At 45.0% G+C, this 21436-nt stretch overlaps 1 protein-coding gene across 2 annotated transcripts; it reads right to left on the bottom strand.

Annotated features, from left to right (window-relative positions):
* Positions 1 to 443: 443 nt before the first annotated feature.
* CRYM (crystallin mu) lies at positions 444 to 19615 on the bottom strand. Of its 2 annotated transcripts, XM_058286297.2 has the most exons (9): positions 19353 to 19615; positions 18719 to 18872; positions 15923 to 15985; positions 10743 to 10844; positions 8756 to 8939; positions 5107 to 5228; positions 3952 to 4036; positions 2094 to 2150; positions 444 to 557 (listed from the first exon to the last, which is right to left on the bottom strand). In XM_058286297.2, the coding sequence occupies exons 1-9, from the start codon at positions 19520 to 19522 to the stop codon at positions 460 to 462; spliced, it is 1035 nt and encodes a 344-aa protein (XP_058142280.1). In that variant the 5' UTR covers positions 19523 to 19615; the 3' UTR covers positions 444 to 459. The 2 variants fall into 2 exon arrangements, with proteins under 2 accessions (XP_058142280.1, XP_004474110.1); XM_004474053.5 differs by lacking the exon at positions 444 to 557 and having other exon boundaries at positions 1809 to 2150; positions 19353 to 19614.
* Positions 19616 to 21436: the final 1821 nt, after the last annotated feature.

Here is a 21436-nt window from a genome sequence, read left to right as displayed (position 1 = left end):
GGGTTCCATTATTCCTTCAAGCTTAGAAGTGGCAGCAATTTCCTACTGTTGCTAGTCCTAGGGTGCGCCAGTATCTCCTACTGGTTTCTATCTCCTTTGTAAATAGTCCCTTCATTAAATTCTCTTTACCCTTTTGAGTGTGGCTTCTATTTCCTGATGGAATCCTGTCCTACATGCCCCTATAACACCAAAGAATTGTAATTGTCTTTTTTAAATATATGTCTTCCCTCCTAGACTGTGAACTCTTAGTGGGCAAAGACTATTTATTTTTTTGCTATATCTCCAGTGCCTACCAGAGTTATGATTGGGGCTCTGGTGGAAAGAAAGGAAGAAATAAGAAATACATGAATGAATGAAGGGCCTGCTCATAATCTCATCATCACACACCCCTCATGGTTACGATCATTAAGATCCCCAGAAAAACTCCACATTCACTTGAGCTGTGCAGAATCAGGTCTTTTATTCCACTGCAAAAGCCTCTATCAGGACAGGCTGGCAAACGTGATAGACTTCTAGCTGAGCTGCCTGGAGCATGCAGAAGGATTTCCAAGAGGAGTCTGGGCAGGAAGACAAATCAAATTAGCATGATTTCCTTTTTCGGCTGACTGATCTGATAACCTGAGGCAGGGATAGAGGGCTAGATTTGGATGGGATCTTTGTTGACAAGGGCAACACGGCTCTGCTAGTGATTCAGTGATCACTTTGGAAAACCTTGCGATACCTCAGTTTCCCCATCTGTAAGGAGGTTGAACTCTATGATCCCTCACTGCCCTTTGAGCACTGATCCTACGGTGGACAGCTGTAGATGTTGCCTACCTGGTATCTAGTCCTCCCTTCTCTCAGCTCATGTGGTCAGCTGGGCTGACAACACTCCTCAGTTCAGGGGTGGGCACGACCCAGGCCTGGACAATCAGGGCATCAGATCTCCCTGGACAATGAAACGGTGTAGGGGGAGGCACAAAGCCCCATCTGGGCCTAACGGGGTATCCCACCTCTTTTAGCCAGGAAGGGGCACAAGGCCCAGATGTTCCAGTGAGTCTCAGTTCTGGGAGTTTCAACTGTTGGGGAAGAAATCTCTATTTCTGCTAGGGTTGCTAAAGCAGAAAGAACATAGTTCAGAAGCTGATGGCAACCACTGAGCCACTATCAGGAGAATTTGCTTGAAAATGGAGTCAACATGGAAGAAAATGGAGCTGAGGGATGGAGGGAACAGAACTGTGGGTCCTGATGACACTTTGAACCCCTAGAATACAGCTGTAGTTGAAACTAGATACTTCTAAACTTCCTAATTACAAAAGCCAATAAATTCCATTCTCCATTCTCTATCCATTCACTCACTGGTTTTGCTTAAGATAGCTTGGGTTGTGGTATCTACCAGTGACGACCAAAGGAGACCAGGTCACTTACAGAAAAGCTATTGTTCCTTTAAATTTCAATTATAGGATAGAAACAAAAGGCCACAGAGCATATGGCTCCATTGATATGAAATGTCCAGAACAGGCAGATTCATAGAGACAGAGAGTAGATTAGTGGCTGCTAGGGGCAGGGAGGAGGAGGGGAGGGAACAAGGAGAGGCTGCTAGTGAGGACAGAGTTTGTTTGTGGGGTGATGGAAATGTTACGGAATGAGATGAGGGTGATGGTTGCATAACTGAATATACTAAACACCACTGAACTTGTATACTTTAAAATGACAGACGTTATGTCATTTGTGTGAATCGTATCACCAAAAAAATAGAAAAAAATTATAATCATCCTGCAGAGCGTGAATGGAAGCCCATGAATCCCCTTTTGCCACGAAGCAAGCACTTCAAGTTGGAAAATGCTTTATTTCAGGGAAAAACAAAAGGTAGTGAAATACAAGGGAAAGGAATATTACTATACCCTAGCATAACAGAGGAAATGGGTACTTAGTTTTGCTTTCAAACTATGAATATGAATGGGACTTTCATTACTTCAGGTAAGTGACAATAGCACAAAACAAAAGCTCACTGGTGACTGGGCTCTCTCATTTGCTCTAGCAATTGTGAGACAACCAGTGGCAAGTATCTCTTGAGCATCCATCTCAACATTAAATTCCTTTGTTTTATTTACCAGATGACCAGGAATCATACACTAGTTTGGCTGCAACCGTGTCTTCCACCGCCATGCCTGGAATAGACAAACATTTGGTTACCTGTTGTCAGAATCAGGTTTTCCTGAAACAACCCAGACCCCATGAAAGGCAGTTTCCTGACATCTTGCCCTTACTGCTAATGCCATTTAGGATAAAAAGGACTGGCACCCAGAGATGAACTCAGGCTTAGATGAGCTGGGAAGGGCAGGACAATGCAGAGAATACGATACTAAACAAGAAATGCCCACCAAACTAATCTTAAGTGTCCTTCAAGGTCTAGTTCAGGAATCAGCAAACATTCTGTAAAGGCCAGATGGTAAATACTTCAGACCTTGCAGGCCAGGTGGTCTTTTTAGTAATGACTGAATAGTGCAAAAACAGTCACAGGCGATACATACACCAATAAGTGTGGCTGTGTTCTAATAAAACTTAATTGACAATGAAATTTGAATTTCATATAATTTTAATGTGTCATGAAATCTTCTTTTGATTTTTTCCCCAACCATTCAAAAATGTAGAAACCATTTCTAGGTCAAGGGCTGTACAATAACAGGCAGCAGGCTGGATTTGATCTACAGGCTGTAGCTTGCTGACCCCTGGTCTAGCTCAAACCCTGCATCCTTTAGCATCTTCCTTTTGTCTCGTAGATTTGGATATATTTTAACCTCTGATGGACACATGTTCTTAATAGGCAGGAGCCGTTTCTTATTAATTCTTGTAGCCACCACTGGAGCTAGTACAGAGTCTGTACATAATAGGTCTTCTACATGCCTCTGTTAGATGGAAGCATGTGCCAATAAAATCAGTCCCCAAAAGTGAGAAAACAAAAGTTTCTCAGAAAGGTAGAGTGGGCTTCTGCAGGCTTTTCTCTCCTTAAGGGGGGTGGCCAAAGTCAAATTCAGCTCATTGCTATGAACTCAGAAACAGACACATCCCGATTAATGTGATATCTTTGATACAAGCTCTGGGTGAAGCTGATACTGCCTTTGCTTGTCCTTCTACTATGCGGGGGAGAGTTTAAAAATATTTAACAGCCAGGAAGGCATTGCTCTGGCTCACTGGCATGGGTGCTGGGTCTGGAGCACATTCAAGTCATGGCAGCTCCCTGACTTGCCGAGCATGAAATCTTTGGTGGTTTGATTCTGAAGAAGTTTGGAAAGCCCTGAGAGAGGGATGGAGGGCACTCCTGAGGAGCTAGGGCAGTAGTTCTTTACCAACCAGTTTGGCATCATCAGCTGAGCATGAGCATATAAGCTCTGTTTCCACCTGTACTTCTGTTTCCTTAAATCTGGTAGAGATGGAGAGCTGGGTCAGGGCAGACTGGGCACTGGAAGCCCACCCTCTGTTGAGTATGCCTGGACCAAGTCTGGTGGTCATGTGACTTCCCAGGGACGTGGGTGGGAAGGTAGGAAGGAGGAATCAAAGAGGTCTCTGGATATACTTTTTATCTGCCTCTTTTTCAGGTTGGGTGTCCCAGGCATTTCCCTTAAGCTCTCTGTCTTTTGACACCTTTAGCCCCCACCTCTAAAGGATATCTTCTTCTGAGTTTCACTGAGATCTAAGTCAAAGCGATTCACTTTTGACACTTGCAATGTGCAAACTGACTGACATGCACCTCACAGTCCTCACAGCAACTCAAGGTAACAGGTGGTAGAAAAACAAGAGTGGAGGAGTTCAAGGGCTGAACCACTACCTAAGACATGTAAGTCATTGGTCTGCATAATGGATTTCACCACGGTCCAGCTACAGAGCCTGGTGAACTGTCCTTTTTGCACTGCTGGGTAAACCTGGCTTGTGCTCTGGTCCACTCTGTACCCAGGGTGCAAAGGCTCTTACCCAAAGACTTGAACACTGTGGTCTTCTCACACTCGGCTGGCTTCACACCCTTCACCACTTCTCCCAGCTCGGCGAAGATGTCTGCCTGGGAAACAAACACACCCAGCTCCACACCATAGGTCTGTTGGGGGTTGACTGGCAAAGCTGACCTGGGGTGTCCCTGAACTGGATAAGGGATGAACTTGATAAAAAGATCATTTGTAAACTGGTCGCAAGTCTGGGAGGGGGCTTCCCTCTGAAATAATTTTTGGTAGCACTGGCTTTTGTGAGGCCCTGAGCCCAGAGATTTGTGCTGGGGGAATTTCCTGCCTCATCACTGTGGCAGTGAGGGAGGAGGCATGCTCTTATCTGAACCTTCATTTTGGCAGACCCCTTCTTGCTTTTAAGTCCTGATTAAAAATGGGTGGTGGTAGAGGGGAAAGACCAGAAGTGGCCCTCCCTGGTCTTGGGTGATAGCTACCCTGGGAAAGCTTCCAATGGGCTCCTGATCCCACTGACTTATTTCTCCAGTCAAAAATCTATCAGGTGTCTTTAGCTGAGTACAGTTCAGGGGATCCCTTCCACTTACAGGAAGGTGCTGCTTTCCTCAACACTGTGATCTGATCTGTGACTAATCTGTACTACACACTATTGTAAATGGCAAACAAGTCCATTGCAAACAAACTGAATGTACAAATCTCTTAGAAATCTCTTCAGGATAGTCATCATGATTTTAAAAAGTTTGTTTAAAAATTTGCATGCATTAAGTGTCAGTCAAAACTAAAGATGACACACTAATGAATGTTGTTGAGTTCCTATGCTTTAGGTGTACTTCCTTGTTAGTTTTCTTAGTTCTTTGCTATTTTCACTGTTCTGTGTCATTTAAATTTCCAACACGCTAATGTCGCTCAAGCGATTGAAATAAAATAGCTGTACACATATGTTAAAAAATTAAACAAACAATCCATCAAGCTTCTCTCTCCAGGTGAAGGGAACAGGGAGACACAGGTCACCACCATAAAAGCCACGTGATTCTGGAAGAGGATTCAAAGGAAGCTGGTTTCTTTGTGAGTGGATGGGGGCAGCTGAGATCCGGAGCAGGCCAAAGCGAAGGGGAAGTTAATGAAACCTGCGCTGTGGGGGAGGCCAGGGCAGTGACTGGGAGGGGAGGCTCACCCCTGACAGCAGGATGTCGCCAGACTCCTTCACCGCCGCCTCCTGGGAATCCACGTACAGCACGGCTTGTTTCATGAGCTCGTCATCCAGTTCTCTCCAGTCGGGTCTGCTGGCTCCCACGGCTGAAAGGCAGCAAAGCAGACCCTAAATCTAGGTACATTCCCCAGAAATACTAAAAGTGCCAAGGCCTGGAAGAGCATGGAGGTGGGGCGGGAGAAGGAGTTGAGGAAGGACAGGTGGACACCTTCAGATTCAGAACAGCTTCCTACTTCCCCAGGCCAAGCCGCTCCCAATCCCGGAGATGGAACACTTAACCACCTCTGAGTTTTTCCCTTCCATTTCATAGCCCAACTCATTCCCAAAAGTTTTTGGGGTGACAACACTCATTTATTGGGTACCTACTATCTTGGGACCTTTTTACACATACCATTTATAATCCTTCCAAGTACACTTCAGTGTCTGATTCCCATTCAACAGACGCAGAATTTGAGGTTCCGAAGTTGCCAAGGTCACACATCTGGTAAGTGAACTGGTCTGAGAGAGCGTCACGCCCTTCATGCATCCCCCTTTCCTTGGGAGCAAGGACTTCCTTATAAAATACTTGGAAGCAGAGGCATCACTTTCGGAGCCTATTTATACTCCTCTCCCTTCTGTCTGCTCTCACCCCATCTGTCTTAATTCATGACAAGAGCCAAGTGTCAGAGTGGTGGAGAAGTCCCAGTAAACAGAAAACTGGCTCCATACTGGCCCCGAGCTTCCTTATCCTCTGCGGAACCAACCAGAACCTTACGAGGAACCCAGGGCATTGCGCCTCCAGGTGCTGAGACTTAGGATAATGTGGAGGCTGCAACCAAGGGGCCACAGGGGCCAGGAAGGTGACGGAAATGAGCAAAGCCGGTCTGAGGGACTGGTGGAGGCTGAGGCACACAAAAGGGCGCAGGCCCTTCTAATGGGTGCTGACGCTGTTCAGCTCCAGCTAATTGTTGCCATGTGAGAATGCAGATCCAGTGTTAGCAGATTGTTCCCAGATATTCTCTTTTACCTAATTTTATTTTTAATAGAAGCAGGACATCTACTTGCATGTGCTATTTCTTGATTTTTAAAATACTGTATGCTCCAAACAAAACACATCTGCTGGCTGGCTGGAGCCATGACCAGCCAGTCTTTGGAAATGGGTATAAAGCATGATACAAACATAAAGCAACATTTCTATGCTTTTTTGCACTGCTGTCCAGTTTTTCTTTACTTGCTCCCTCTCCTGCTGTTCTCCCCCACTCTCATTTCCTAAGAAAGTGGTTAAAAATGTCCATTTTGAAGGCTGTTTGTGTGGGGAGTGTTATAGAACAAAAGCCCTAGCTAATGAAGCTCGTAAATAAATCATAAGCTGCTGGGAAAAAACCTAGCTTCTCAGGCCACCCTTTCTCACTGTATCCCCCCTCTGCCCCCATCACAGTTGATGTTTGTGAGCAGGGCGAGTTCTCAAAGGGTTGTGTAAGGTCACTCAGGCAGAAGGAGGTGGGCCAGGGGCAAAGGGAGAGGCCTGCTTGGCCTGGGCTCTGGTCTTGCTTTCAGAGGAGCTAGTATGGGTGAAGGTCAGAAGATGGCTGTCAGCGGGGGAGGGGGAGAGGGGGGAGACAGCATGAGGGAAGTGTGGGGGAAGCTGGGATTGGGCCCGCCTCTCAGCCAAATGGTAAAGTCAGTAAAATCTGCTGTGGGCATTTCCCCTGCTGCACTTGGAACACACTTTTCTTAAGCATACTTGCTGCCCCTGTGAATGAATCAAACCTGTTTTGTCCCTCGGCCTGGGAAACAGCAGATGCCTTGTCTCAAAATCAAGTCAGCCCTTTCTGGTGAGCTATTCAAAGCATGAGAAGATTCCATGTGAGGGAGGCTACCTGTGGTGGGCTTTGAAGATGGAGGGTCCATGTGACAAGGGAGCTGGGTGGCCTCTAGTGGCTGACAGCAGCCCCAAGGAAATGGGGACGTCAGTCCTACAACCATAAGGAACTAAATCCTGACACAGCTGCAGGGGCCTGGAAAGGCACCTGGAACTCTGGCTGAGTGTGCAGCCTGGACAGCACCTTGATTTCATTCATTTGAGCAGAGGACCCAGCTAAGTTCCAGACTGCTAGAACTGTGAGATAATAAAGTGTATTGTTTTAAGTTGGGGAAAAAATGAAAACAACCAAGTCAGTCTTGCTGAAGACTCAGCTCTCTTCCTGGGAATGCATTTCACTAAGGACTAGCTTCTCTTGATTTCCCAAGTTCTTCCAGAAATGGTCCCCAGACCCCTCTTACCCAACAACCAAGCTGCCTTTTACTTACACCCCCTTGGGCCCATATTGTAACACAGGTCCTCAACAGGCTGAGATCTTTGATTTGGCCCATTCCTCAGATATGCCATAGTTACTTCTACCTCAGGGCCTTTATGCTTGCTGTTCCTTCTGCCTGGCATGTTTTTCCTTGAGCTTGTGGCATGGCAGGCTTTTCTCACTATTCAGGTCACAGCTGAAAGATCACTGTCTCAAAAGGACTTTCTCAGACAGACCTGTTGAGAGTCTACCTTGGCCGTCTTCTTCCATTGACAGGTTCCATCACATTTTAGTGCTTTGTTTCCTTCTCTTAGCTAAAATTATTTAGTTTGTTTATCTGTGCATTGTCCTTCTTTCCTCACTAGAATGTAAGCATCATGAAAGCAGTGACCCTGAGTCCCTGGCACATAGTAGAGATTCCACAAACATTTGTGCATGAATGTATAATCATGACACTTGGCTCCTGACTGTTCACCTGCAGATGTGTGCAGAGCTCTTGGCTTCTGATGTCACACCACGGGCTCCTCACTGAAATTCAGGGCACTGATAGTACATTTAAACCCCCTAGTCTTTGCCCGCTCTGCTCACTGGAATCCAGCCTTCTCATCGAGAAAGAATATAGTCATATTTAAGAGCTTAGGCCGTGAAGGTAGACTGTTTCAGTTTAAATCCTAGTTCTGCCACTAAGAACCTCTGACTTTGGGTAAGTTACTTAATCTCTCCATGCCTCAGCTTACTCACCTGTAAAATGGGGATCAAGACAATAATAGCTCCTACCTCATAAGGTTCTTGTAAGGATTCAATGAGGTAACACATGGAAAGAATTAAGAACAGTACCTGGCACTAGGAAGTATCTGATAGAGACTAGCTCTTGCCATAACCCCCAGGGCTATTTGAAGTTCTTCAGAGACCCCAGGTATTCTTGCTTTTAGAGTCTCTCTTATCCTATCACACAAAGTAAAAAAGCATCCACACATTACACTGAATATCATTTTTGCTGTAAATTTTTTGAGAAAAGGTTTTATAATTCTAAGTTTTAAGAACAAACAACTCATTTGGCTCCTGTGATTTAAAACTTTGTCACATTTAAGAACTGAGTAGTGGCTAACCATTTGGTATCATGTTACTCTCTATAGGCCCTTAACTCAATATTTATTAATTCTGGGCTTGCTGTTTCTTTCAGTGTTTTCAGTGTTGAGGCGGTGTTGTTTTTCAGGCTTCGCATGTTTCAGTGGCCCCTTAAAGTTGGGTGTTCTGTTACGGGTAACACAGCTCTGCAGGTGCAGGAAGGAGTCTGGCCACCACTTGCCCATGGCTGGTAGCACTACTCTGCTTACCATTGATGTGAGCCCCTGGCTTCACCCATTCACCAAACAAAATGGGCTCTGTTGCCATGGTGACCGTGATGATCACATCTGCACCTGTCACAGCCTCCTGGACCGATGAACAGACCCGTACCTCTCCTTGCACCGTGTTCGCAAACTTCTCTGCATTTTCCTTGGTACGGTTCCATATCCTCACCTGCGTTGGTGGTAAGAAGAGAGACAATGGTACTATCTTTTCCGGCTGTTTGCATTACACCAAGCCCAGGGTTGCCAAGAGAAAATGGAACCACTCCGGGGTAGGGCATGGGGTTATCTAAACCATCCCCTGGGGAGAATGGACATTTGATAAAGGGGACAGCATTAATCTGGACAGATACCATCCAGGTATTTGAAAACAGGCTTTCTCTACCACCTTCCTTTTTAAAGAAGGCTGGAAAACTTTTGTTCTAGCCTGGGATGCATAGCTTAGTAGCTTAATAGCTACTATGTAGCTTGATGATTAGCAGAACAAGTTCTGGAGCCAGGCAAACTTGGAACAAATCCTTGCTGTGCCACTTACTGCCCCTCAAATGACTTAAAATCAGTCTCAGTTTTCATACTTATAAAATATGAATGATGACAAATAACGGAGGGACGGCCTTAGCACTTAGCACAGCTCCTGACAAAGACAAGGGCTTATCACATGGTAATAACCAAAAATTTCTACTCTCTGCCTTCCTCAGATGCTTTCCCATGTGAAAATCTCACCTCCACAAAGCAAATGGCAGGTGTCACCGGGACCTACCCGTGTTTCTCTATAGTGTCTAGCATGGGCCTGGACAAAGTCAGTATCAAGCTCAAGTTTATGTCTGAGACCCTGTAAAGGAGTCATAGGGGGTGTGAGATTGAAAGAAAGGATTATTTATTAATTATTTATGGTGATGTTTTATCTGAAATAACTTCATAACTTGAAGCATACGTAGGGAAGGGGGTAAATGGTGCACCAGATGAAGAGGCCAAGAGCGGTAGCTACAATCAGAATCCTGGAAGGTATCTGGGGGAGGGGGAAAGGGACAAGGGAGTGTGGTGTCATCAGCCTCACCAGGCGCTGGTGGACTTGCTAGCTTGTTAACAGGTCTCTATGTCTGGGGTGGGGTCATCAGTCTTCCAACAACTGTAAAGAAGGCTTAAAGAATCTTCTGGAACAAAATGTATAAATAAATACAGAAAGAACTTTCCTGTCAAACTTCATCTACTGAGGTGAAAACAATGTAACATGCCCAGGCCAAAAGGGAATGGTTAGCCATGGCACCTTCCGGATGGACAATTTACAGGTATTATGCAAAACACCAGTAATTTGGAAAAGTGATGATGTTTGACCATTTAATAAAAAGAATAGGATATACAGTGGTGTATATATGACATGATTAAAACTACATTAGAAAAAGCGGATGAGAGGACATTGGAAAACGTTGTCCGCATGTCTTTGAAAACAGCTGAAAGTTGTTTGCTTTCTTTCTTATAATCTGTATTTCCAAAGCAGATGTATGATTTTTTTTTATCATAAAAATACTTTGAATCCTCCCCACTCTGCACACATATAGAAAATAAAATAAAAGGGCTGTTAAATATTTCCCAGTTGGAAGGGTGAGCTATAAGTGGGGACAGAGGGGTGCCGGGGGCCTCCTGCTCTTGGCCTCATCCCCAGTTCTTGGCTCCATAACCCTGAACACTTAAAGACTCCTGGAATCTCCAAAGAGAAGCAGAGAGAGAGGCCTAAGGATGATAGAGTGAATTTAATGAATATAATCCTTTAATGAACCATGTAGGCTGCCTCTCTCTTCAGGCATCCCCGGGGAACTGAGAAACTGGAAAGAGGGGATTCAGGCCTTCCAACCAACTCAGCTTCTTAAGGGAAAAGAATGCTCGAGACTGGACTCTGGAACCAGTTAGGGCAGAACAGCCCTGGTGGCATGTGAATGAATGTGGACAAAGGACACTGGCCACCCGGTGGACTTACCTCCTTAAAGGAGAACTGCTCCGTGAAGACCTCGTAATGGCTATAGGCCTGGGTCCCAGCCCCAAGGATGCACAAAACTTCACTGTTGGGGGGTTTCAAAAACTATTTGAGAAAAATGAGGTAGCTGTCAGTTGAAAGGCGAAAACAAACAGTTTGATTATCAGGTGACTCCTGTCCTATCCTCAGCTCCCGCAAGAGCTTGTGGGCTTCTACTTCCCCTCAGGAGAGATGGAGAGGCAAAGAAGGAATGCTTTCAAATCCTTAATACATCCCAAGGCTCCATGATCTTATTTATTTCACATAATGACCCTATGAGCTAGATACTCCAATTGTTATCCTCCTTTACAGATGAGGAAACTGAGGTTCAGAGAGGGTAAGCAACTTGCTCAGATTCCTCCAACTGATCAGCAGCACAAACCACATCTTTCCTAGTCCAGAGTCTCCTGTGCAGCCCCACCTTAGGGACATGATAAGCAGCACCAACTCCTCAGAGCCCTGAGTTGCTTCTAGGAGCTACATGGAATCCAGAAGCCCTCGCTCCCCAGGGTTCTCAGTGATATTTGCCGAGTCCACTCTGTGCTGATCCTAAGTGAGGTGTGGAGAGCTGGTGTCTGCGCTGCCCCCTGAGGGAATATGAGAGTCTGTGTTTGGGAACAGGGTTCTGTAACAAACTCATGTTGAGCATCCCCTCTCCAGGGACCTCTTTCTGAGCTCTCTGGTAGAAGGAACCACTTCACAGCATGTATTTCTTTACAGATTCATTTTCTTATGCTGGTCTGTGAGCTTTGTGAGGACAGTCTTATTTGTACAGACCTGGTACATACCTGCTATGACCGACTAGGAGAACAGGGTTTTTCAACCTCAGCACTACTCACATTTGGGCTGGATACTTCTTTATTGGGAAGCTGTCCTGTGCATTGTAGGATGTTTAGGGGCACCCCTGGACTCAACCCACTAGATGCCTGTAGCACCTCTCTGCCACTACGAGATGTTATGCCACAAATGGCTCCAGACACTGCCAACTATCCCCGGGAAGTAGGATGGAGGAAAAGGGGACAAAATCTCCCCAGTTGAGAACCATTGGTACAGAGAAAGGACATCACTTGCCCCTTAGACCATGTGTATTAAGTAAGACCCTCTTCTGCCTTTTCTCTATTTCATTTAGTAACATTTGAGCTCCTTGGGTCTGTTCTTCCTTATAATTTAATTATTGAAATTCTAGAGTATAACTTTTAAAGTGAAAGTTTTCTTAATTATTAATAACTAGCAAAAAGGAAACTCAGAAGTATCAGGAGATTTCCATGTTCCCTGGAGCTGCAGGAGAAAGACAGCATTCTGTGTCATAAAATAGAGTTCAAAGAATCTGATGTGATGAAGTTTCAAAATGAGAACATTCACAAGGCTAGCAATCTTATCCTCTTGTCCAATTAGGCGAATTAGGTGACTTTTTCTTAACTGTGAACAATGTTTTCCTGTTTTCGGTTAATATGAATCTACTCTTTATAATTTAAATAGAGAGGTGTTAGGCACTTGGGATTTAGAATTTGCCACTGTGTTCTGTAGAAGAAACCCCCAACCCCTGAAACAAAATCTGTAATTCTGATCAGTTGTCATATTTGATAAGTCACTGCCTTGATAACAATGTAGTAACTGACATCCCTTTTCTTAAATGGTATAAACATCTATAAGATTTATTAGATCCTAATAGGATTCAGGGCACTTCATTCTGTCCTCATAGCATGCAGATAATTTCAAAAGGGTCTATCAATCTGCTATGTTTGTCATATAAGAAGAATTTGAAAATCTGCACTTCATTTCCATTTGCAAAGGCCTCGCAGAATCTGGCCCTCCCATCTCTCCAGCCCGTTCTCCTGCTATGTTTCCCTGCACTTCCTGTCTTCTAGTCACACTGGCCTCCTTAGAATTCCTCAGGCACATGTGCTCCTTCAACCATAAGGCCTTTGTACAGATGCTTTCCTCTGCCTGGAATGCTTTCCCCTCTGCCCTCCACAATTAACTCCTAATATCCTTCAAATCTCAGCTCAAATATCTCTCCCCTAAGGAGAAGCCTCCCTCAAGGCCACAGATTAGATTAAGGTTTGTGACCATCCCTCATAGCACTTCATACCTTTCATCCAATATACCTAGCAGGGTTGTAATTTTATGCTTATTAGGATGCTCTTTGGATTGATTCTATGCCCTGCACTGAGCACAGGGCCTAGCATTTGTTAGACACTCAAATATTTATTCAATGAATGCATGCCAGGGATAAACCCTGATATATGCTGTCACCTTGAGAAAGTATGTTAGAGCCCTCAACTAAGGCTATGTGAAACCCCAAAATGCAGAAGTTGTTGTGTCAATCAGACCTCTAGAAGTTACAGTATACATGACTCCTCATCTTCCTCCAAATGCCCTAAATGAAAAAGATGGGGTGCAAAAGAAAGCTCCAACAAGATAAAAAGTAAAAAGAGACTCTTTGTTCCTTATCAAAATAGCACATGTGGATGCCTGGGAATGAACTTTTGAAGTTTCAGTCTAAACTTTGAAGGGTGAAACCGAGGTTTCTTAACTCTTCTGGGATTGCAGATTTTTAAAAAAACCATTGCAACAAAGAACAGTGTATCTAAAAGAGGGAACTAGAATTTGCCAAATCTGGCTGATCATCAGAATCGACCAGGTACCATTAAAAAGCTTAGTTTCCTGGGCTCAACCCTCAGAGATTTTGAGGCAGTATTTCTGGGAATCTGAATTTTAAAAAAATTCCCCAGGGGATGCTGCTGTATACCTCAGGCTGGAAATGCCTGACCTAGAACAAGACATCGGGCAGCCGTGGAAGACCCCACAGCTACCTGGTTATGTGACTTCAGGAAAACCCTACTCTGCATTTCCTTCTGTGAAAAATGAAGCCCACAAAGCTTGCTCTGCCTCCCTCACAGAGGCTCAAAGTTAAGTGGAGACAAAGGGTTGGAACTTATTTTGAAAAAGACTCAAGTCCTTTATAAATGGAAGGCAGTTTTATTAGAGTCATTCCATTCCTAAGTTATCAGCAAACATATCTCAAGGAGTCCCTTGATTATTTCCATCTGAATTGGGCTTGGGTATAATTAAAAACCAGTTCACCAAAAACAAAAAACAAAAAAACAAAAACCAGTTCACCGAGGTGGGTAGTGCACTTCCAACATGTATAATTACGAGATTAAGTCCAACATTCTTTCCTTTTCAACACTTATTCAGAAAACCTTATCTACAATTTGAACACCTGGTCTTTGCTCTTCCAATGCCCGCTGGATCACATTTCCTTAGTGCTTTGTTCTCATAAACTGGTGTCCCCTGAACTGGTACTTCTTTTTTTTTTAAGATTTATTTTTATTTATTTCTCTACCCTTCCCCCCCACCCCGGTTGTCTGTTCTCTGTGTCCATTTGCTGCGTCTTCTTTGTCTGCTTCTTTTGTCGGCAGCGGCACGGGAATCTGTGTCTCTCTTTCGTTATGTCATCTTGCTGCGTCAGCTCTCTGTATGTGTGGCACCATTCCTGGGCAGGCTGCACTTTCTTTCACGCTGGGCGGCTCTCCTTACGGGGCGCACTCCTTGTGCGTGGGGCTCTCCTACGTGGGGACACTCCTGCGTGGTGCTACACTCCTTGCACGCATCAGCACTGCGCATGGGCCAGCTCCACACAGGTCAAGGAGGCCCGGGGTTTGAATCGCGGACCTCCCATGTGGTAGACGGATGCCCTAACAACGGGGTCAAGTCCGCTTCCTGAACTGGTACTTCTGAGCTTGTACTTCTCCATTTAATGTGAAAGGACCAGGCGTCGATCACTCCCACAGGTACCCAGTTTTCTAAGCTTCCTCTTCTTAATTTTAACCCTCCTAACCCCCCCCCCCGGCCCCCAATACTGTTTGTCTTGTAGGACACCCTGACACTATGTAGGAGTTTCATCATCCCCATCACTTGCTATTCTCCCTGCCTGGAATGCTCCTTCTTTACATTTTTGCATGGTTCACTTGCTGACCTCTTTCAGTCTTTACTCAAATGTCCCCGTGATGGTAATTTCATGTGTCAACATGGTTAGATTACGACAGCCGGTTGTTTGATTAAGCACTGGCCTGCTGGCTACTGTCAAGGTATTTCGAGATGAGACCTGCATCTACAGTCAGATGACTGCATACTATCAATAAAGGAAACTTTCCTCAGCAATGTGGGAAGTCTCATCCAATCAGATAGTCATCCAATCATGAGGTCTGAAAAGCCAGAGCTGAGGACTTCAGAATTCAGAAGAGAAATTCGGACTCAACTTCAGCATTGGCTCTTGTCAGGATTTCCAGCTAGCCAGCCTTCTGGGGAATTTGGACTAAGGACTTCAGTCAATATCCCCTTTATTGGACTTTCCAGCCTATAGACTGCCCTATGGAGTTTGGACTTGCCAGCTCCTACAGTCCTGGAATTCAGTTCCTTATAATCTCTTTTCTCTGGAGAACCCTGACTAGTATAGTCACTTTCTCAATGAAATCTTCCCTGGATAATGTAAAATTTCATGATCTCCCCAATACTCTGAATTCTGGTTTATTTTCATCCTTCTCAGACACTATGCATTTTACTTTTGATTTTGTATATTATCTCCCCTGTGAGTACCACTCTGTTTCATTCACTGCTGTATCCCCAACATTTAAAATGTCAGTCAATACTGGCTGAATGAACACATGAATCGAGCTCAGATCTGTCTGGGCTCACCCTTCTGCCACTTGTCCAGCTAGCAGTGGCTCTGGCCCATGAGCCAACCACACTGATATACCAGGATCAGGGTGGTGCAGGGGCAAGAAAGCAGTCCTGGCATCTGGAGAGGTCAAGTTTTAAATTCCTGCTCTGGCATTTCCTAGTAGTGTTAAACTGGGCAACTCACATAACCCCTATGAGCTGCAATCCCTGCACCAGACAAATGGAGATAATCATATTAAGTTTGCTAGGTTGATGCAAAAAGTAAGAATAATGAATGTTAAGTATTTGGAACCTGGTTGTGCTCAATAAATGGTAGCTAATAATTTCATGAGTCACTGTACCTATTTGAAATCCCATATTTGACATATGGAGTGCCAACTATGTCCAAAGTAAGACAAACACTTCTCACTTTGTCTTTCAAGCTACTCCACCCACCAGCTTGCCTTGAGAGCACATACCTTCGTGGCGATGGCAGATACTGCAGCTGTTCTCTTTGCAGTTATGACATTTCCATCCATGACCTTGGAGAGAAGGAGAGGCATTGAGCAAGGGGAACCCCTATCTACTATTTAAGCTGAGAGAAGCATCTCTAAAGAATAGTCCTAGAAAGTTTTATAGTATTCTACAAGAATACAGGCTTGGTGTCAGATCTGAAGCCAACTAATCTACATTGGAGATACTTTGAACAAATATCTTAATCTGTAATCATTGGTTTCCTCACCTGTAAAAAGAAAGATAATGGCAACCATCCAGAGGCTTATTGTGAGGATTAAATGTGTTGGCATATAAGAAACCAATATGGTGAGCTCTCAAGAATTGTCCATTTTCTTTTCTTGTCCAGGGATTCTCAAATCACCAAATTAAAAAAAAAAAACCTTCAAGGCTAAGATTAAATCAATTGACATCTGTGCTAGGGCTGTAAAACTTTACCTCAGTGGTTCTCAATTTCTGTTGCACATTTTTTTCTCTATTTATTTTTTAAAAATGTTACATTAAAAAATATATATAAGAGGACCCCATATACCCCCACCCCCCTCACCCCACTCCTCTAACATCAACAACCTCTTTCATCACCATGGCACATTCATTGCATTTGGTGAATACATTTTGGAGCACTGCTGCACCACATGGATAATGGTTTACATTGTAGTTTACACTCTCCCCTGGTCCACCCAGTGGGCCATGGCAGGACATACAATGTCCAGCATCTGTCCCTGCAGTACCACCCAGGACAACTCCAAGTCCTGAAAATGTCCCCACATCATATCTCTTTTTCCTTCTCCCTACCCTCAGCAGCTACTATGGCCACTTTCTCCACATCAATGCTACAATTTCTTCCATTACTAATCACAATAGTTCTATAGTAGAATATCAGTAAGTCCACTCTAACCCATACTCTATTCCTCCATCCTGTGGACCCTGGGATGGTTATGTCCACTCCACATCTATATCAAGAGGGGGCTCAGATTCCATATGGATGATGGCTACAATTCTCCTGCTTGCAGTTGTAGGCACTCTTGGCTCCCTGGTGTGGTGGTTGACCTTCCCCTCCCTGTTTGTGTTCCTGAGTGTAATGGAGTTGGACTCAGAGGTGACCTTTCTACACAGACCACTTCTGTCACTTTTACTAGACCTGTGATTGGCACTGGGGTTGATATATACTCAGGAGACCTGAATCGCTGGACTGTCCATGTGACAGCCAGGCCTTGAACTCTAACCCTCTGTTGCACATTTTTAACAACACAGATACTCCAGGCCCACTCTTAGATTAATTTAGTCTGAAAAACCTAGTGATAGGACCCAGGCGTTCTTGTTTTTAAAAGCTCCCCAGGAGATTCTGCTGCACAGTGAAGGTTGAGAATTATGGCCTGGCTAATGATAAAAACCAAGCTTTGCACTATTCTCCTCTTTTATAAGTTGTTCATCTCAATTGACCTTCACCAGGTAGGTGTCATTATTCTCATTTTGCAGGTGAGGACACGAATCACTGAGCTACTCAGCAGACTCAGCAAGGATCTAAAGCCCTAGTGTCTAGTTCCTAACCCTGAGCTGATCCAACTTTCCTGGGGAACCACTGTTGGTAGGGAGTATGGATGCTTTGTCCATCAGATGAATATGGGTGAGGAAGATATGAAAATTCCCAGAAGAAGTGATGGACAACTAGATTCCTTGGGGAGCCAGAAATTCAGGGGAGAAGGAAGGAGGGCTTAAGGATTTAGGGGAGTTACAGATGTACTTTTAAGGAGATTGTCCTGATAACATCTCTACTGCCTGGTCTCAAAGCCAGCTTGGGGGGTACAGAGCACAGGAGTTAAGAGGACAAGCTCCATAGCTAGACCTCGGATTGATTCCTGGGTCTTTCACTAGCCAGCTGTGTGACCTGAAGCAAAGAGGCTCAGCCAATTGGAGCTACAGGTTCCTCAAAGGGACTGTGGTGGGGTAGGGGGTGTGCTAATAAAAGTATCACAAAGGAAAGTTGTCAGAGTTAAATGAGATCATTATCTCCTCCTGGCACATGATAAGTGTTCAATAAGTAGCAGTTAAAAAGGTAATAGAACAGTGCTAAGAAAGCATCAGTCCCTGGAGTTGGACTGAGTATGTTTAAAGTCCAGCCATGCCACTTGTTAGCTACATAAACCTGGATAACTTGGGTCTTGTTGCTCTATGACTCAGTTTCCTCATCTGCACAACTGGGGTAATAATATTACCTGATTTGGAGAGTGGTTATAAGTATTAAGAGAGATACCATATGTAACGTGTCTGAAACACTGATGACATATAATAAATACCCAATAAATGTGAGCTATTGCTATTTTTAGGTACAATTATTAAATGTTAAAACAAGGCACTGTGGATTCTTCAGAAAAAGACTAGCAGGAGTTACAGAACATCCCCCTTTTTCCCTGTTGAAAGGGATTCACTCCATAAATGTTTCCTTGTTACTGGGTTACTTCAAGCTGTGTATTTTCTCTAACTGGGTGACCACATATATGAGAATGACAAGTCTATCACTTCTATATTGTCACACACGTGAAGCAATCTAGGGCTCTGGTGCTGGGTTGTGCATCCTTGGGCAGTCCTGGAAACAGATAAACTGTCACGGATAACCTTCACTGTCTGGCAGCCTGTCACTTACAGAGGGGTACGTGCTATCACAGTCAAAACTCCCTCTGCTCAGGCTCATGGAGCATTAACTTCCGGGCCAATCTCTCGGCTCAGGCCGACCCTCCACCCCAGGGCAGGGAGTTGCTCACCGCCAGCAGGGAGCCATTGCTGGGTTCAAAGAGCAGCACGGTGGCCTGGTGGGATGGGATGGTAGAGGTGGAGCTGTGGCCCTCGTAGAAGGTGACCAATTTGGTGGTCAGAGCGTCCTCGGCTGCGCTGTATGCCGGCATGACCCCTAGGAAACTAAAAGAGAAGAGAGGGAGCAGCTTCAACCCCCCCGCCCCACAGATCGCCTATCAAGTTCACATGTACCTTTTTTCCTCTTTCCTCCATCACTGCTCTACCTGCCCTCTCCCTTCGCCCCTTTCCTCTGGCCTTGTCTTAGGCAATATCCTCAAGAGTCTGGTTCTGCATGAGAAAATCCAGGTTCAATTACCAGCTTGGCCGCCTAGAAGCTGTGCTGTGTAATCCTGGGTAAGTCACTTAACCTCTCTGAGTCTGTTTACCCACCAGAGAGACAGTGGTATCGACATCTACCTGGGTGGAGTGGGTGCTGAACTAAAGAAGGTGAAGCTTGTAGCGTGCCACTCAGCAGAGGGGGGAGCAGCTGCTATTAGCCAAGACTGGGCAACGCCTTCCTTGCCTTCTCCCACCGCCTCTTCTCGCACCTTTCCTCTTGCTCCTTTCTCTTCCTCCAGGCTGAGCCCGACCTTCCCCACTCACCCCCTGTGCTTGGCCACCGGCAACACGGTGCGCACGGGCTGCATGACCCCTCCCTCGGGGCCGCTGGAGAAGTTGGCCAGAGCCGCCTCCAGCGGCGGGATGAGAAGGCTGGAGCTGCGGAGGTGGTCTTGCACCTCGGCCGCGCTCAGGTACGCCGGCGCCGGGCTCATCTTGCTGCCTTCCTGCCTCAGTCCCGGCACTGCGCGCCGCGATCCCGGACCTGCGCTCGGCGATCCTTCCGCTGCGCCCTATTTGAGAGTGCTCCATGCGCGGGTGCCGCCTCCCGGGCTGCACCAACCCCACCCCTCCCGCTGGTCTCCACCCTCTCCGCCCATGCCAAGTTCCCTGGTTGGGGAATTGGGTCACCTTCAGCTACTGATCCCCCCAGATTGGAGTCGTGGCAGCCTCCCGGAACTTGGTGGTTCTGGGACCACTTTCTCCATTCCTGTCGCTCGCTGCTGGCACGTTCCTTGCATGGCGTATCTCTTTAGGATTTTGGAGCCCCATTCCCCACCTCTTCCTATCTCACCTGCCACTTTCTCCACTACGTGCTGTTTCCATCCTGCCCTGGTCTAGAGGAGACATGAAAGGTGGGGCAAACGATGGCAGGGCTCCCTTATCTCTTTAATTATTGGTTGCTGCTAGGAGATCTAAGAAGGAGACAGACGGTTAATAAAAACATATTCCTTGCAGTCCTGCCCACATGTGGAGACTCTCATGGGAACCTCCTCTCTCCCGCCCCCGCGCCCCCGTCCCACCCCAGATCCCTGTTAGTGATTACGTTAAGGACCACTTTTCTGTAATCTAAAACTTCTTTAAAAATAAAATGAAAGAAAAAAGAAAAGAAAGATAAAGAAAGGAAGAAAGAAAGAAAGAAGAAGAAGAAAAGAAGAGTGACGATGCCCTGGTGGTTGGGAAAGCTGATTTTCATTACACAGATTTTTGTTTATTTAGTTTATCTCTCCTAGAAAGTCATGCCATGGGCTGCTGGGGTTACAGAAATGTTTATAGCTCATTATTTTTGTTGTTATACTGAGCATTATGTAATATTTATTAGGTTTTAAAAAATACAGAGGCATAAAGAAAATACACAGTTTGACCTATCATTGTTAAGGAAAAAAAAAAACAAAACAAAATCCTTACCAACTGAAAAAGAGATATGAGATAGGAAATCCAGAAATATGTTTGCTTCCATTGTGAGTTAAAGAATTTAGCCCTGATTAAACAGAAGGCTTCGCTATGTGGTTCCAGCAAATCCTGTAGGAATATGACCAGTCTGAGTCACTTCAAATCATCTTCCCTACAAGGCTCTGGATAACATCACCCAGCTCCTTAGTAAAGTAGTGATAGGAGGATTGATCCTGGTTGAGCTAATTCTGTTGGCATCAGAGACACAGGGAACTAAATGGTCCCAAGGCTTTTAAAAAATATTATTTTTAATTTATTTTTAAACGATACATAGATCACACAAAATGTTACATTAAAAAATATAGGAGGTTCCCATATGCCCCACTCCCCCACTTTCCTCCCACTTTTCCTACATCACAACTTCTTTAATTCGTGTGGTACATTCATTGCATTTGATGAAAACATTTTGGAGCACTGCTACACAGCATGGATTATAGTTTACATTACATTGTAGTATACACTCTCTCCCAGTCCATTCAGTGGGCTATGGCAGGATATATAATGCCCTGCATCTGTCCCTGCAATATCATTCAGGACAACTCTAAGTCCTGAAAATGCCCCCATAGCACACCCCCTTTTCCCTCTCCATGTGTGGCGCCTTTTGAAATACAAGTTATGCTATACTTCTGGTCTTGTTCAGGGGGTTCTCAGCAGAGGCGGGTAGAGGCCTTAGATGACCACAAACACCAGGAGTGCAAGTCCCAGGCTCAGATACTTCCTGCCATCTCTATTATTATTTACATAATATATTTAGTTTAAAAAACACATTACCCTCTTTAGCTTCAGCTGAAGCAAAATAAGCCTAATATTATAGATTGATGTTCTACTTCAAGTATTTCTAATCTGCATTAAAATAAATGCATAGCTACGTTTTTAAAAAGTGAGTCTGTGAATCA

Source organism: Dasypus novemcinctus, chromosome 23, assembly GCF_030445035.2.
Source record: "Dasypus novemcinctus isolate mDasNov1 chromosome 23, mDasNov1.1.hap2, whole genome shotgun sequence".
Taxonomy (NCBI): Eukaryota; Metazoa; Chordata; class Mammalia; order Cingulata; family Dasypodidae; genus Dasypus; species Dasypus novemcinctus.
This window is presented reverse-complemented; position numbering and strand designations above follow the sequence as displayed.

Excerpts from the sequence above, each read along its gene's own strand:
- CRYM (XM_058286297.2), bottom strand. The coding sequence starts at position 19,522 with ATGAGCCCGGCGCCGGCGTACCTGAGCGCGGCCGAGGTGCAAGACCAC. Across the intron at positions 15,986-18,718 it reads GCAATGGCTCCCTGCTGGCG|GTCATGGATGGAAATGTCAT; the intron begins GTGAGCAACTCC and ends CTTCTCTCCAAG. Across the intron at positions 5,229-8,755 it reads GCCAGGGGCTCACATCAATG|CCGTGGGAGCCAGCAGACCC; the intron begins GTAAGCAGAGTA and ends GCTGCCTTTCAG.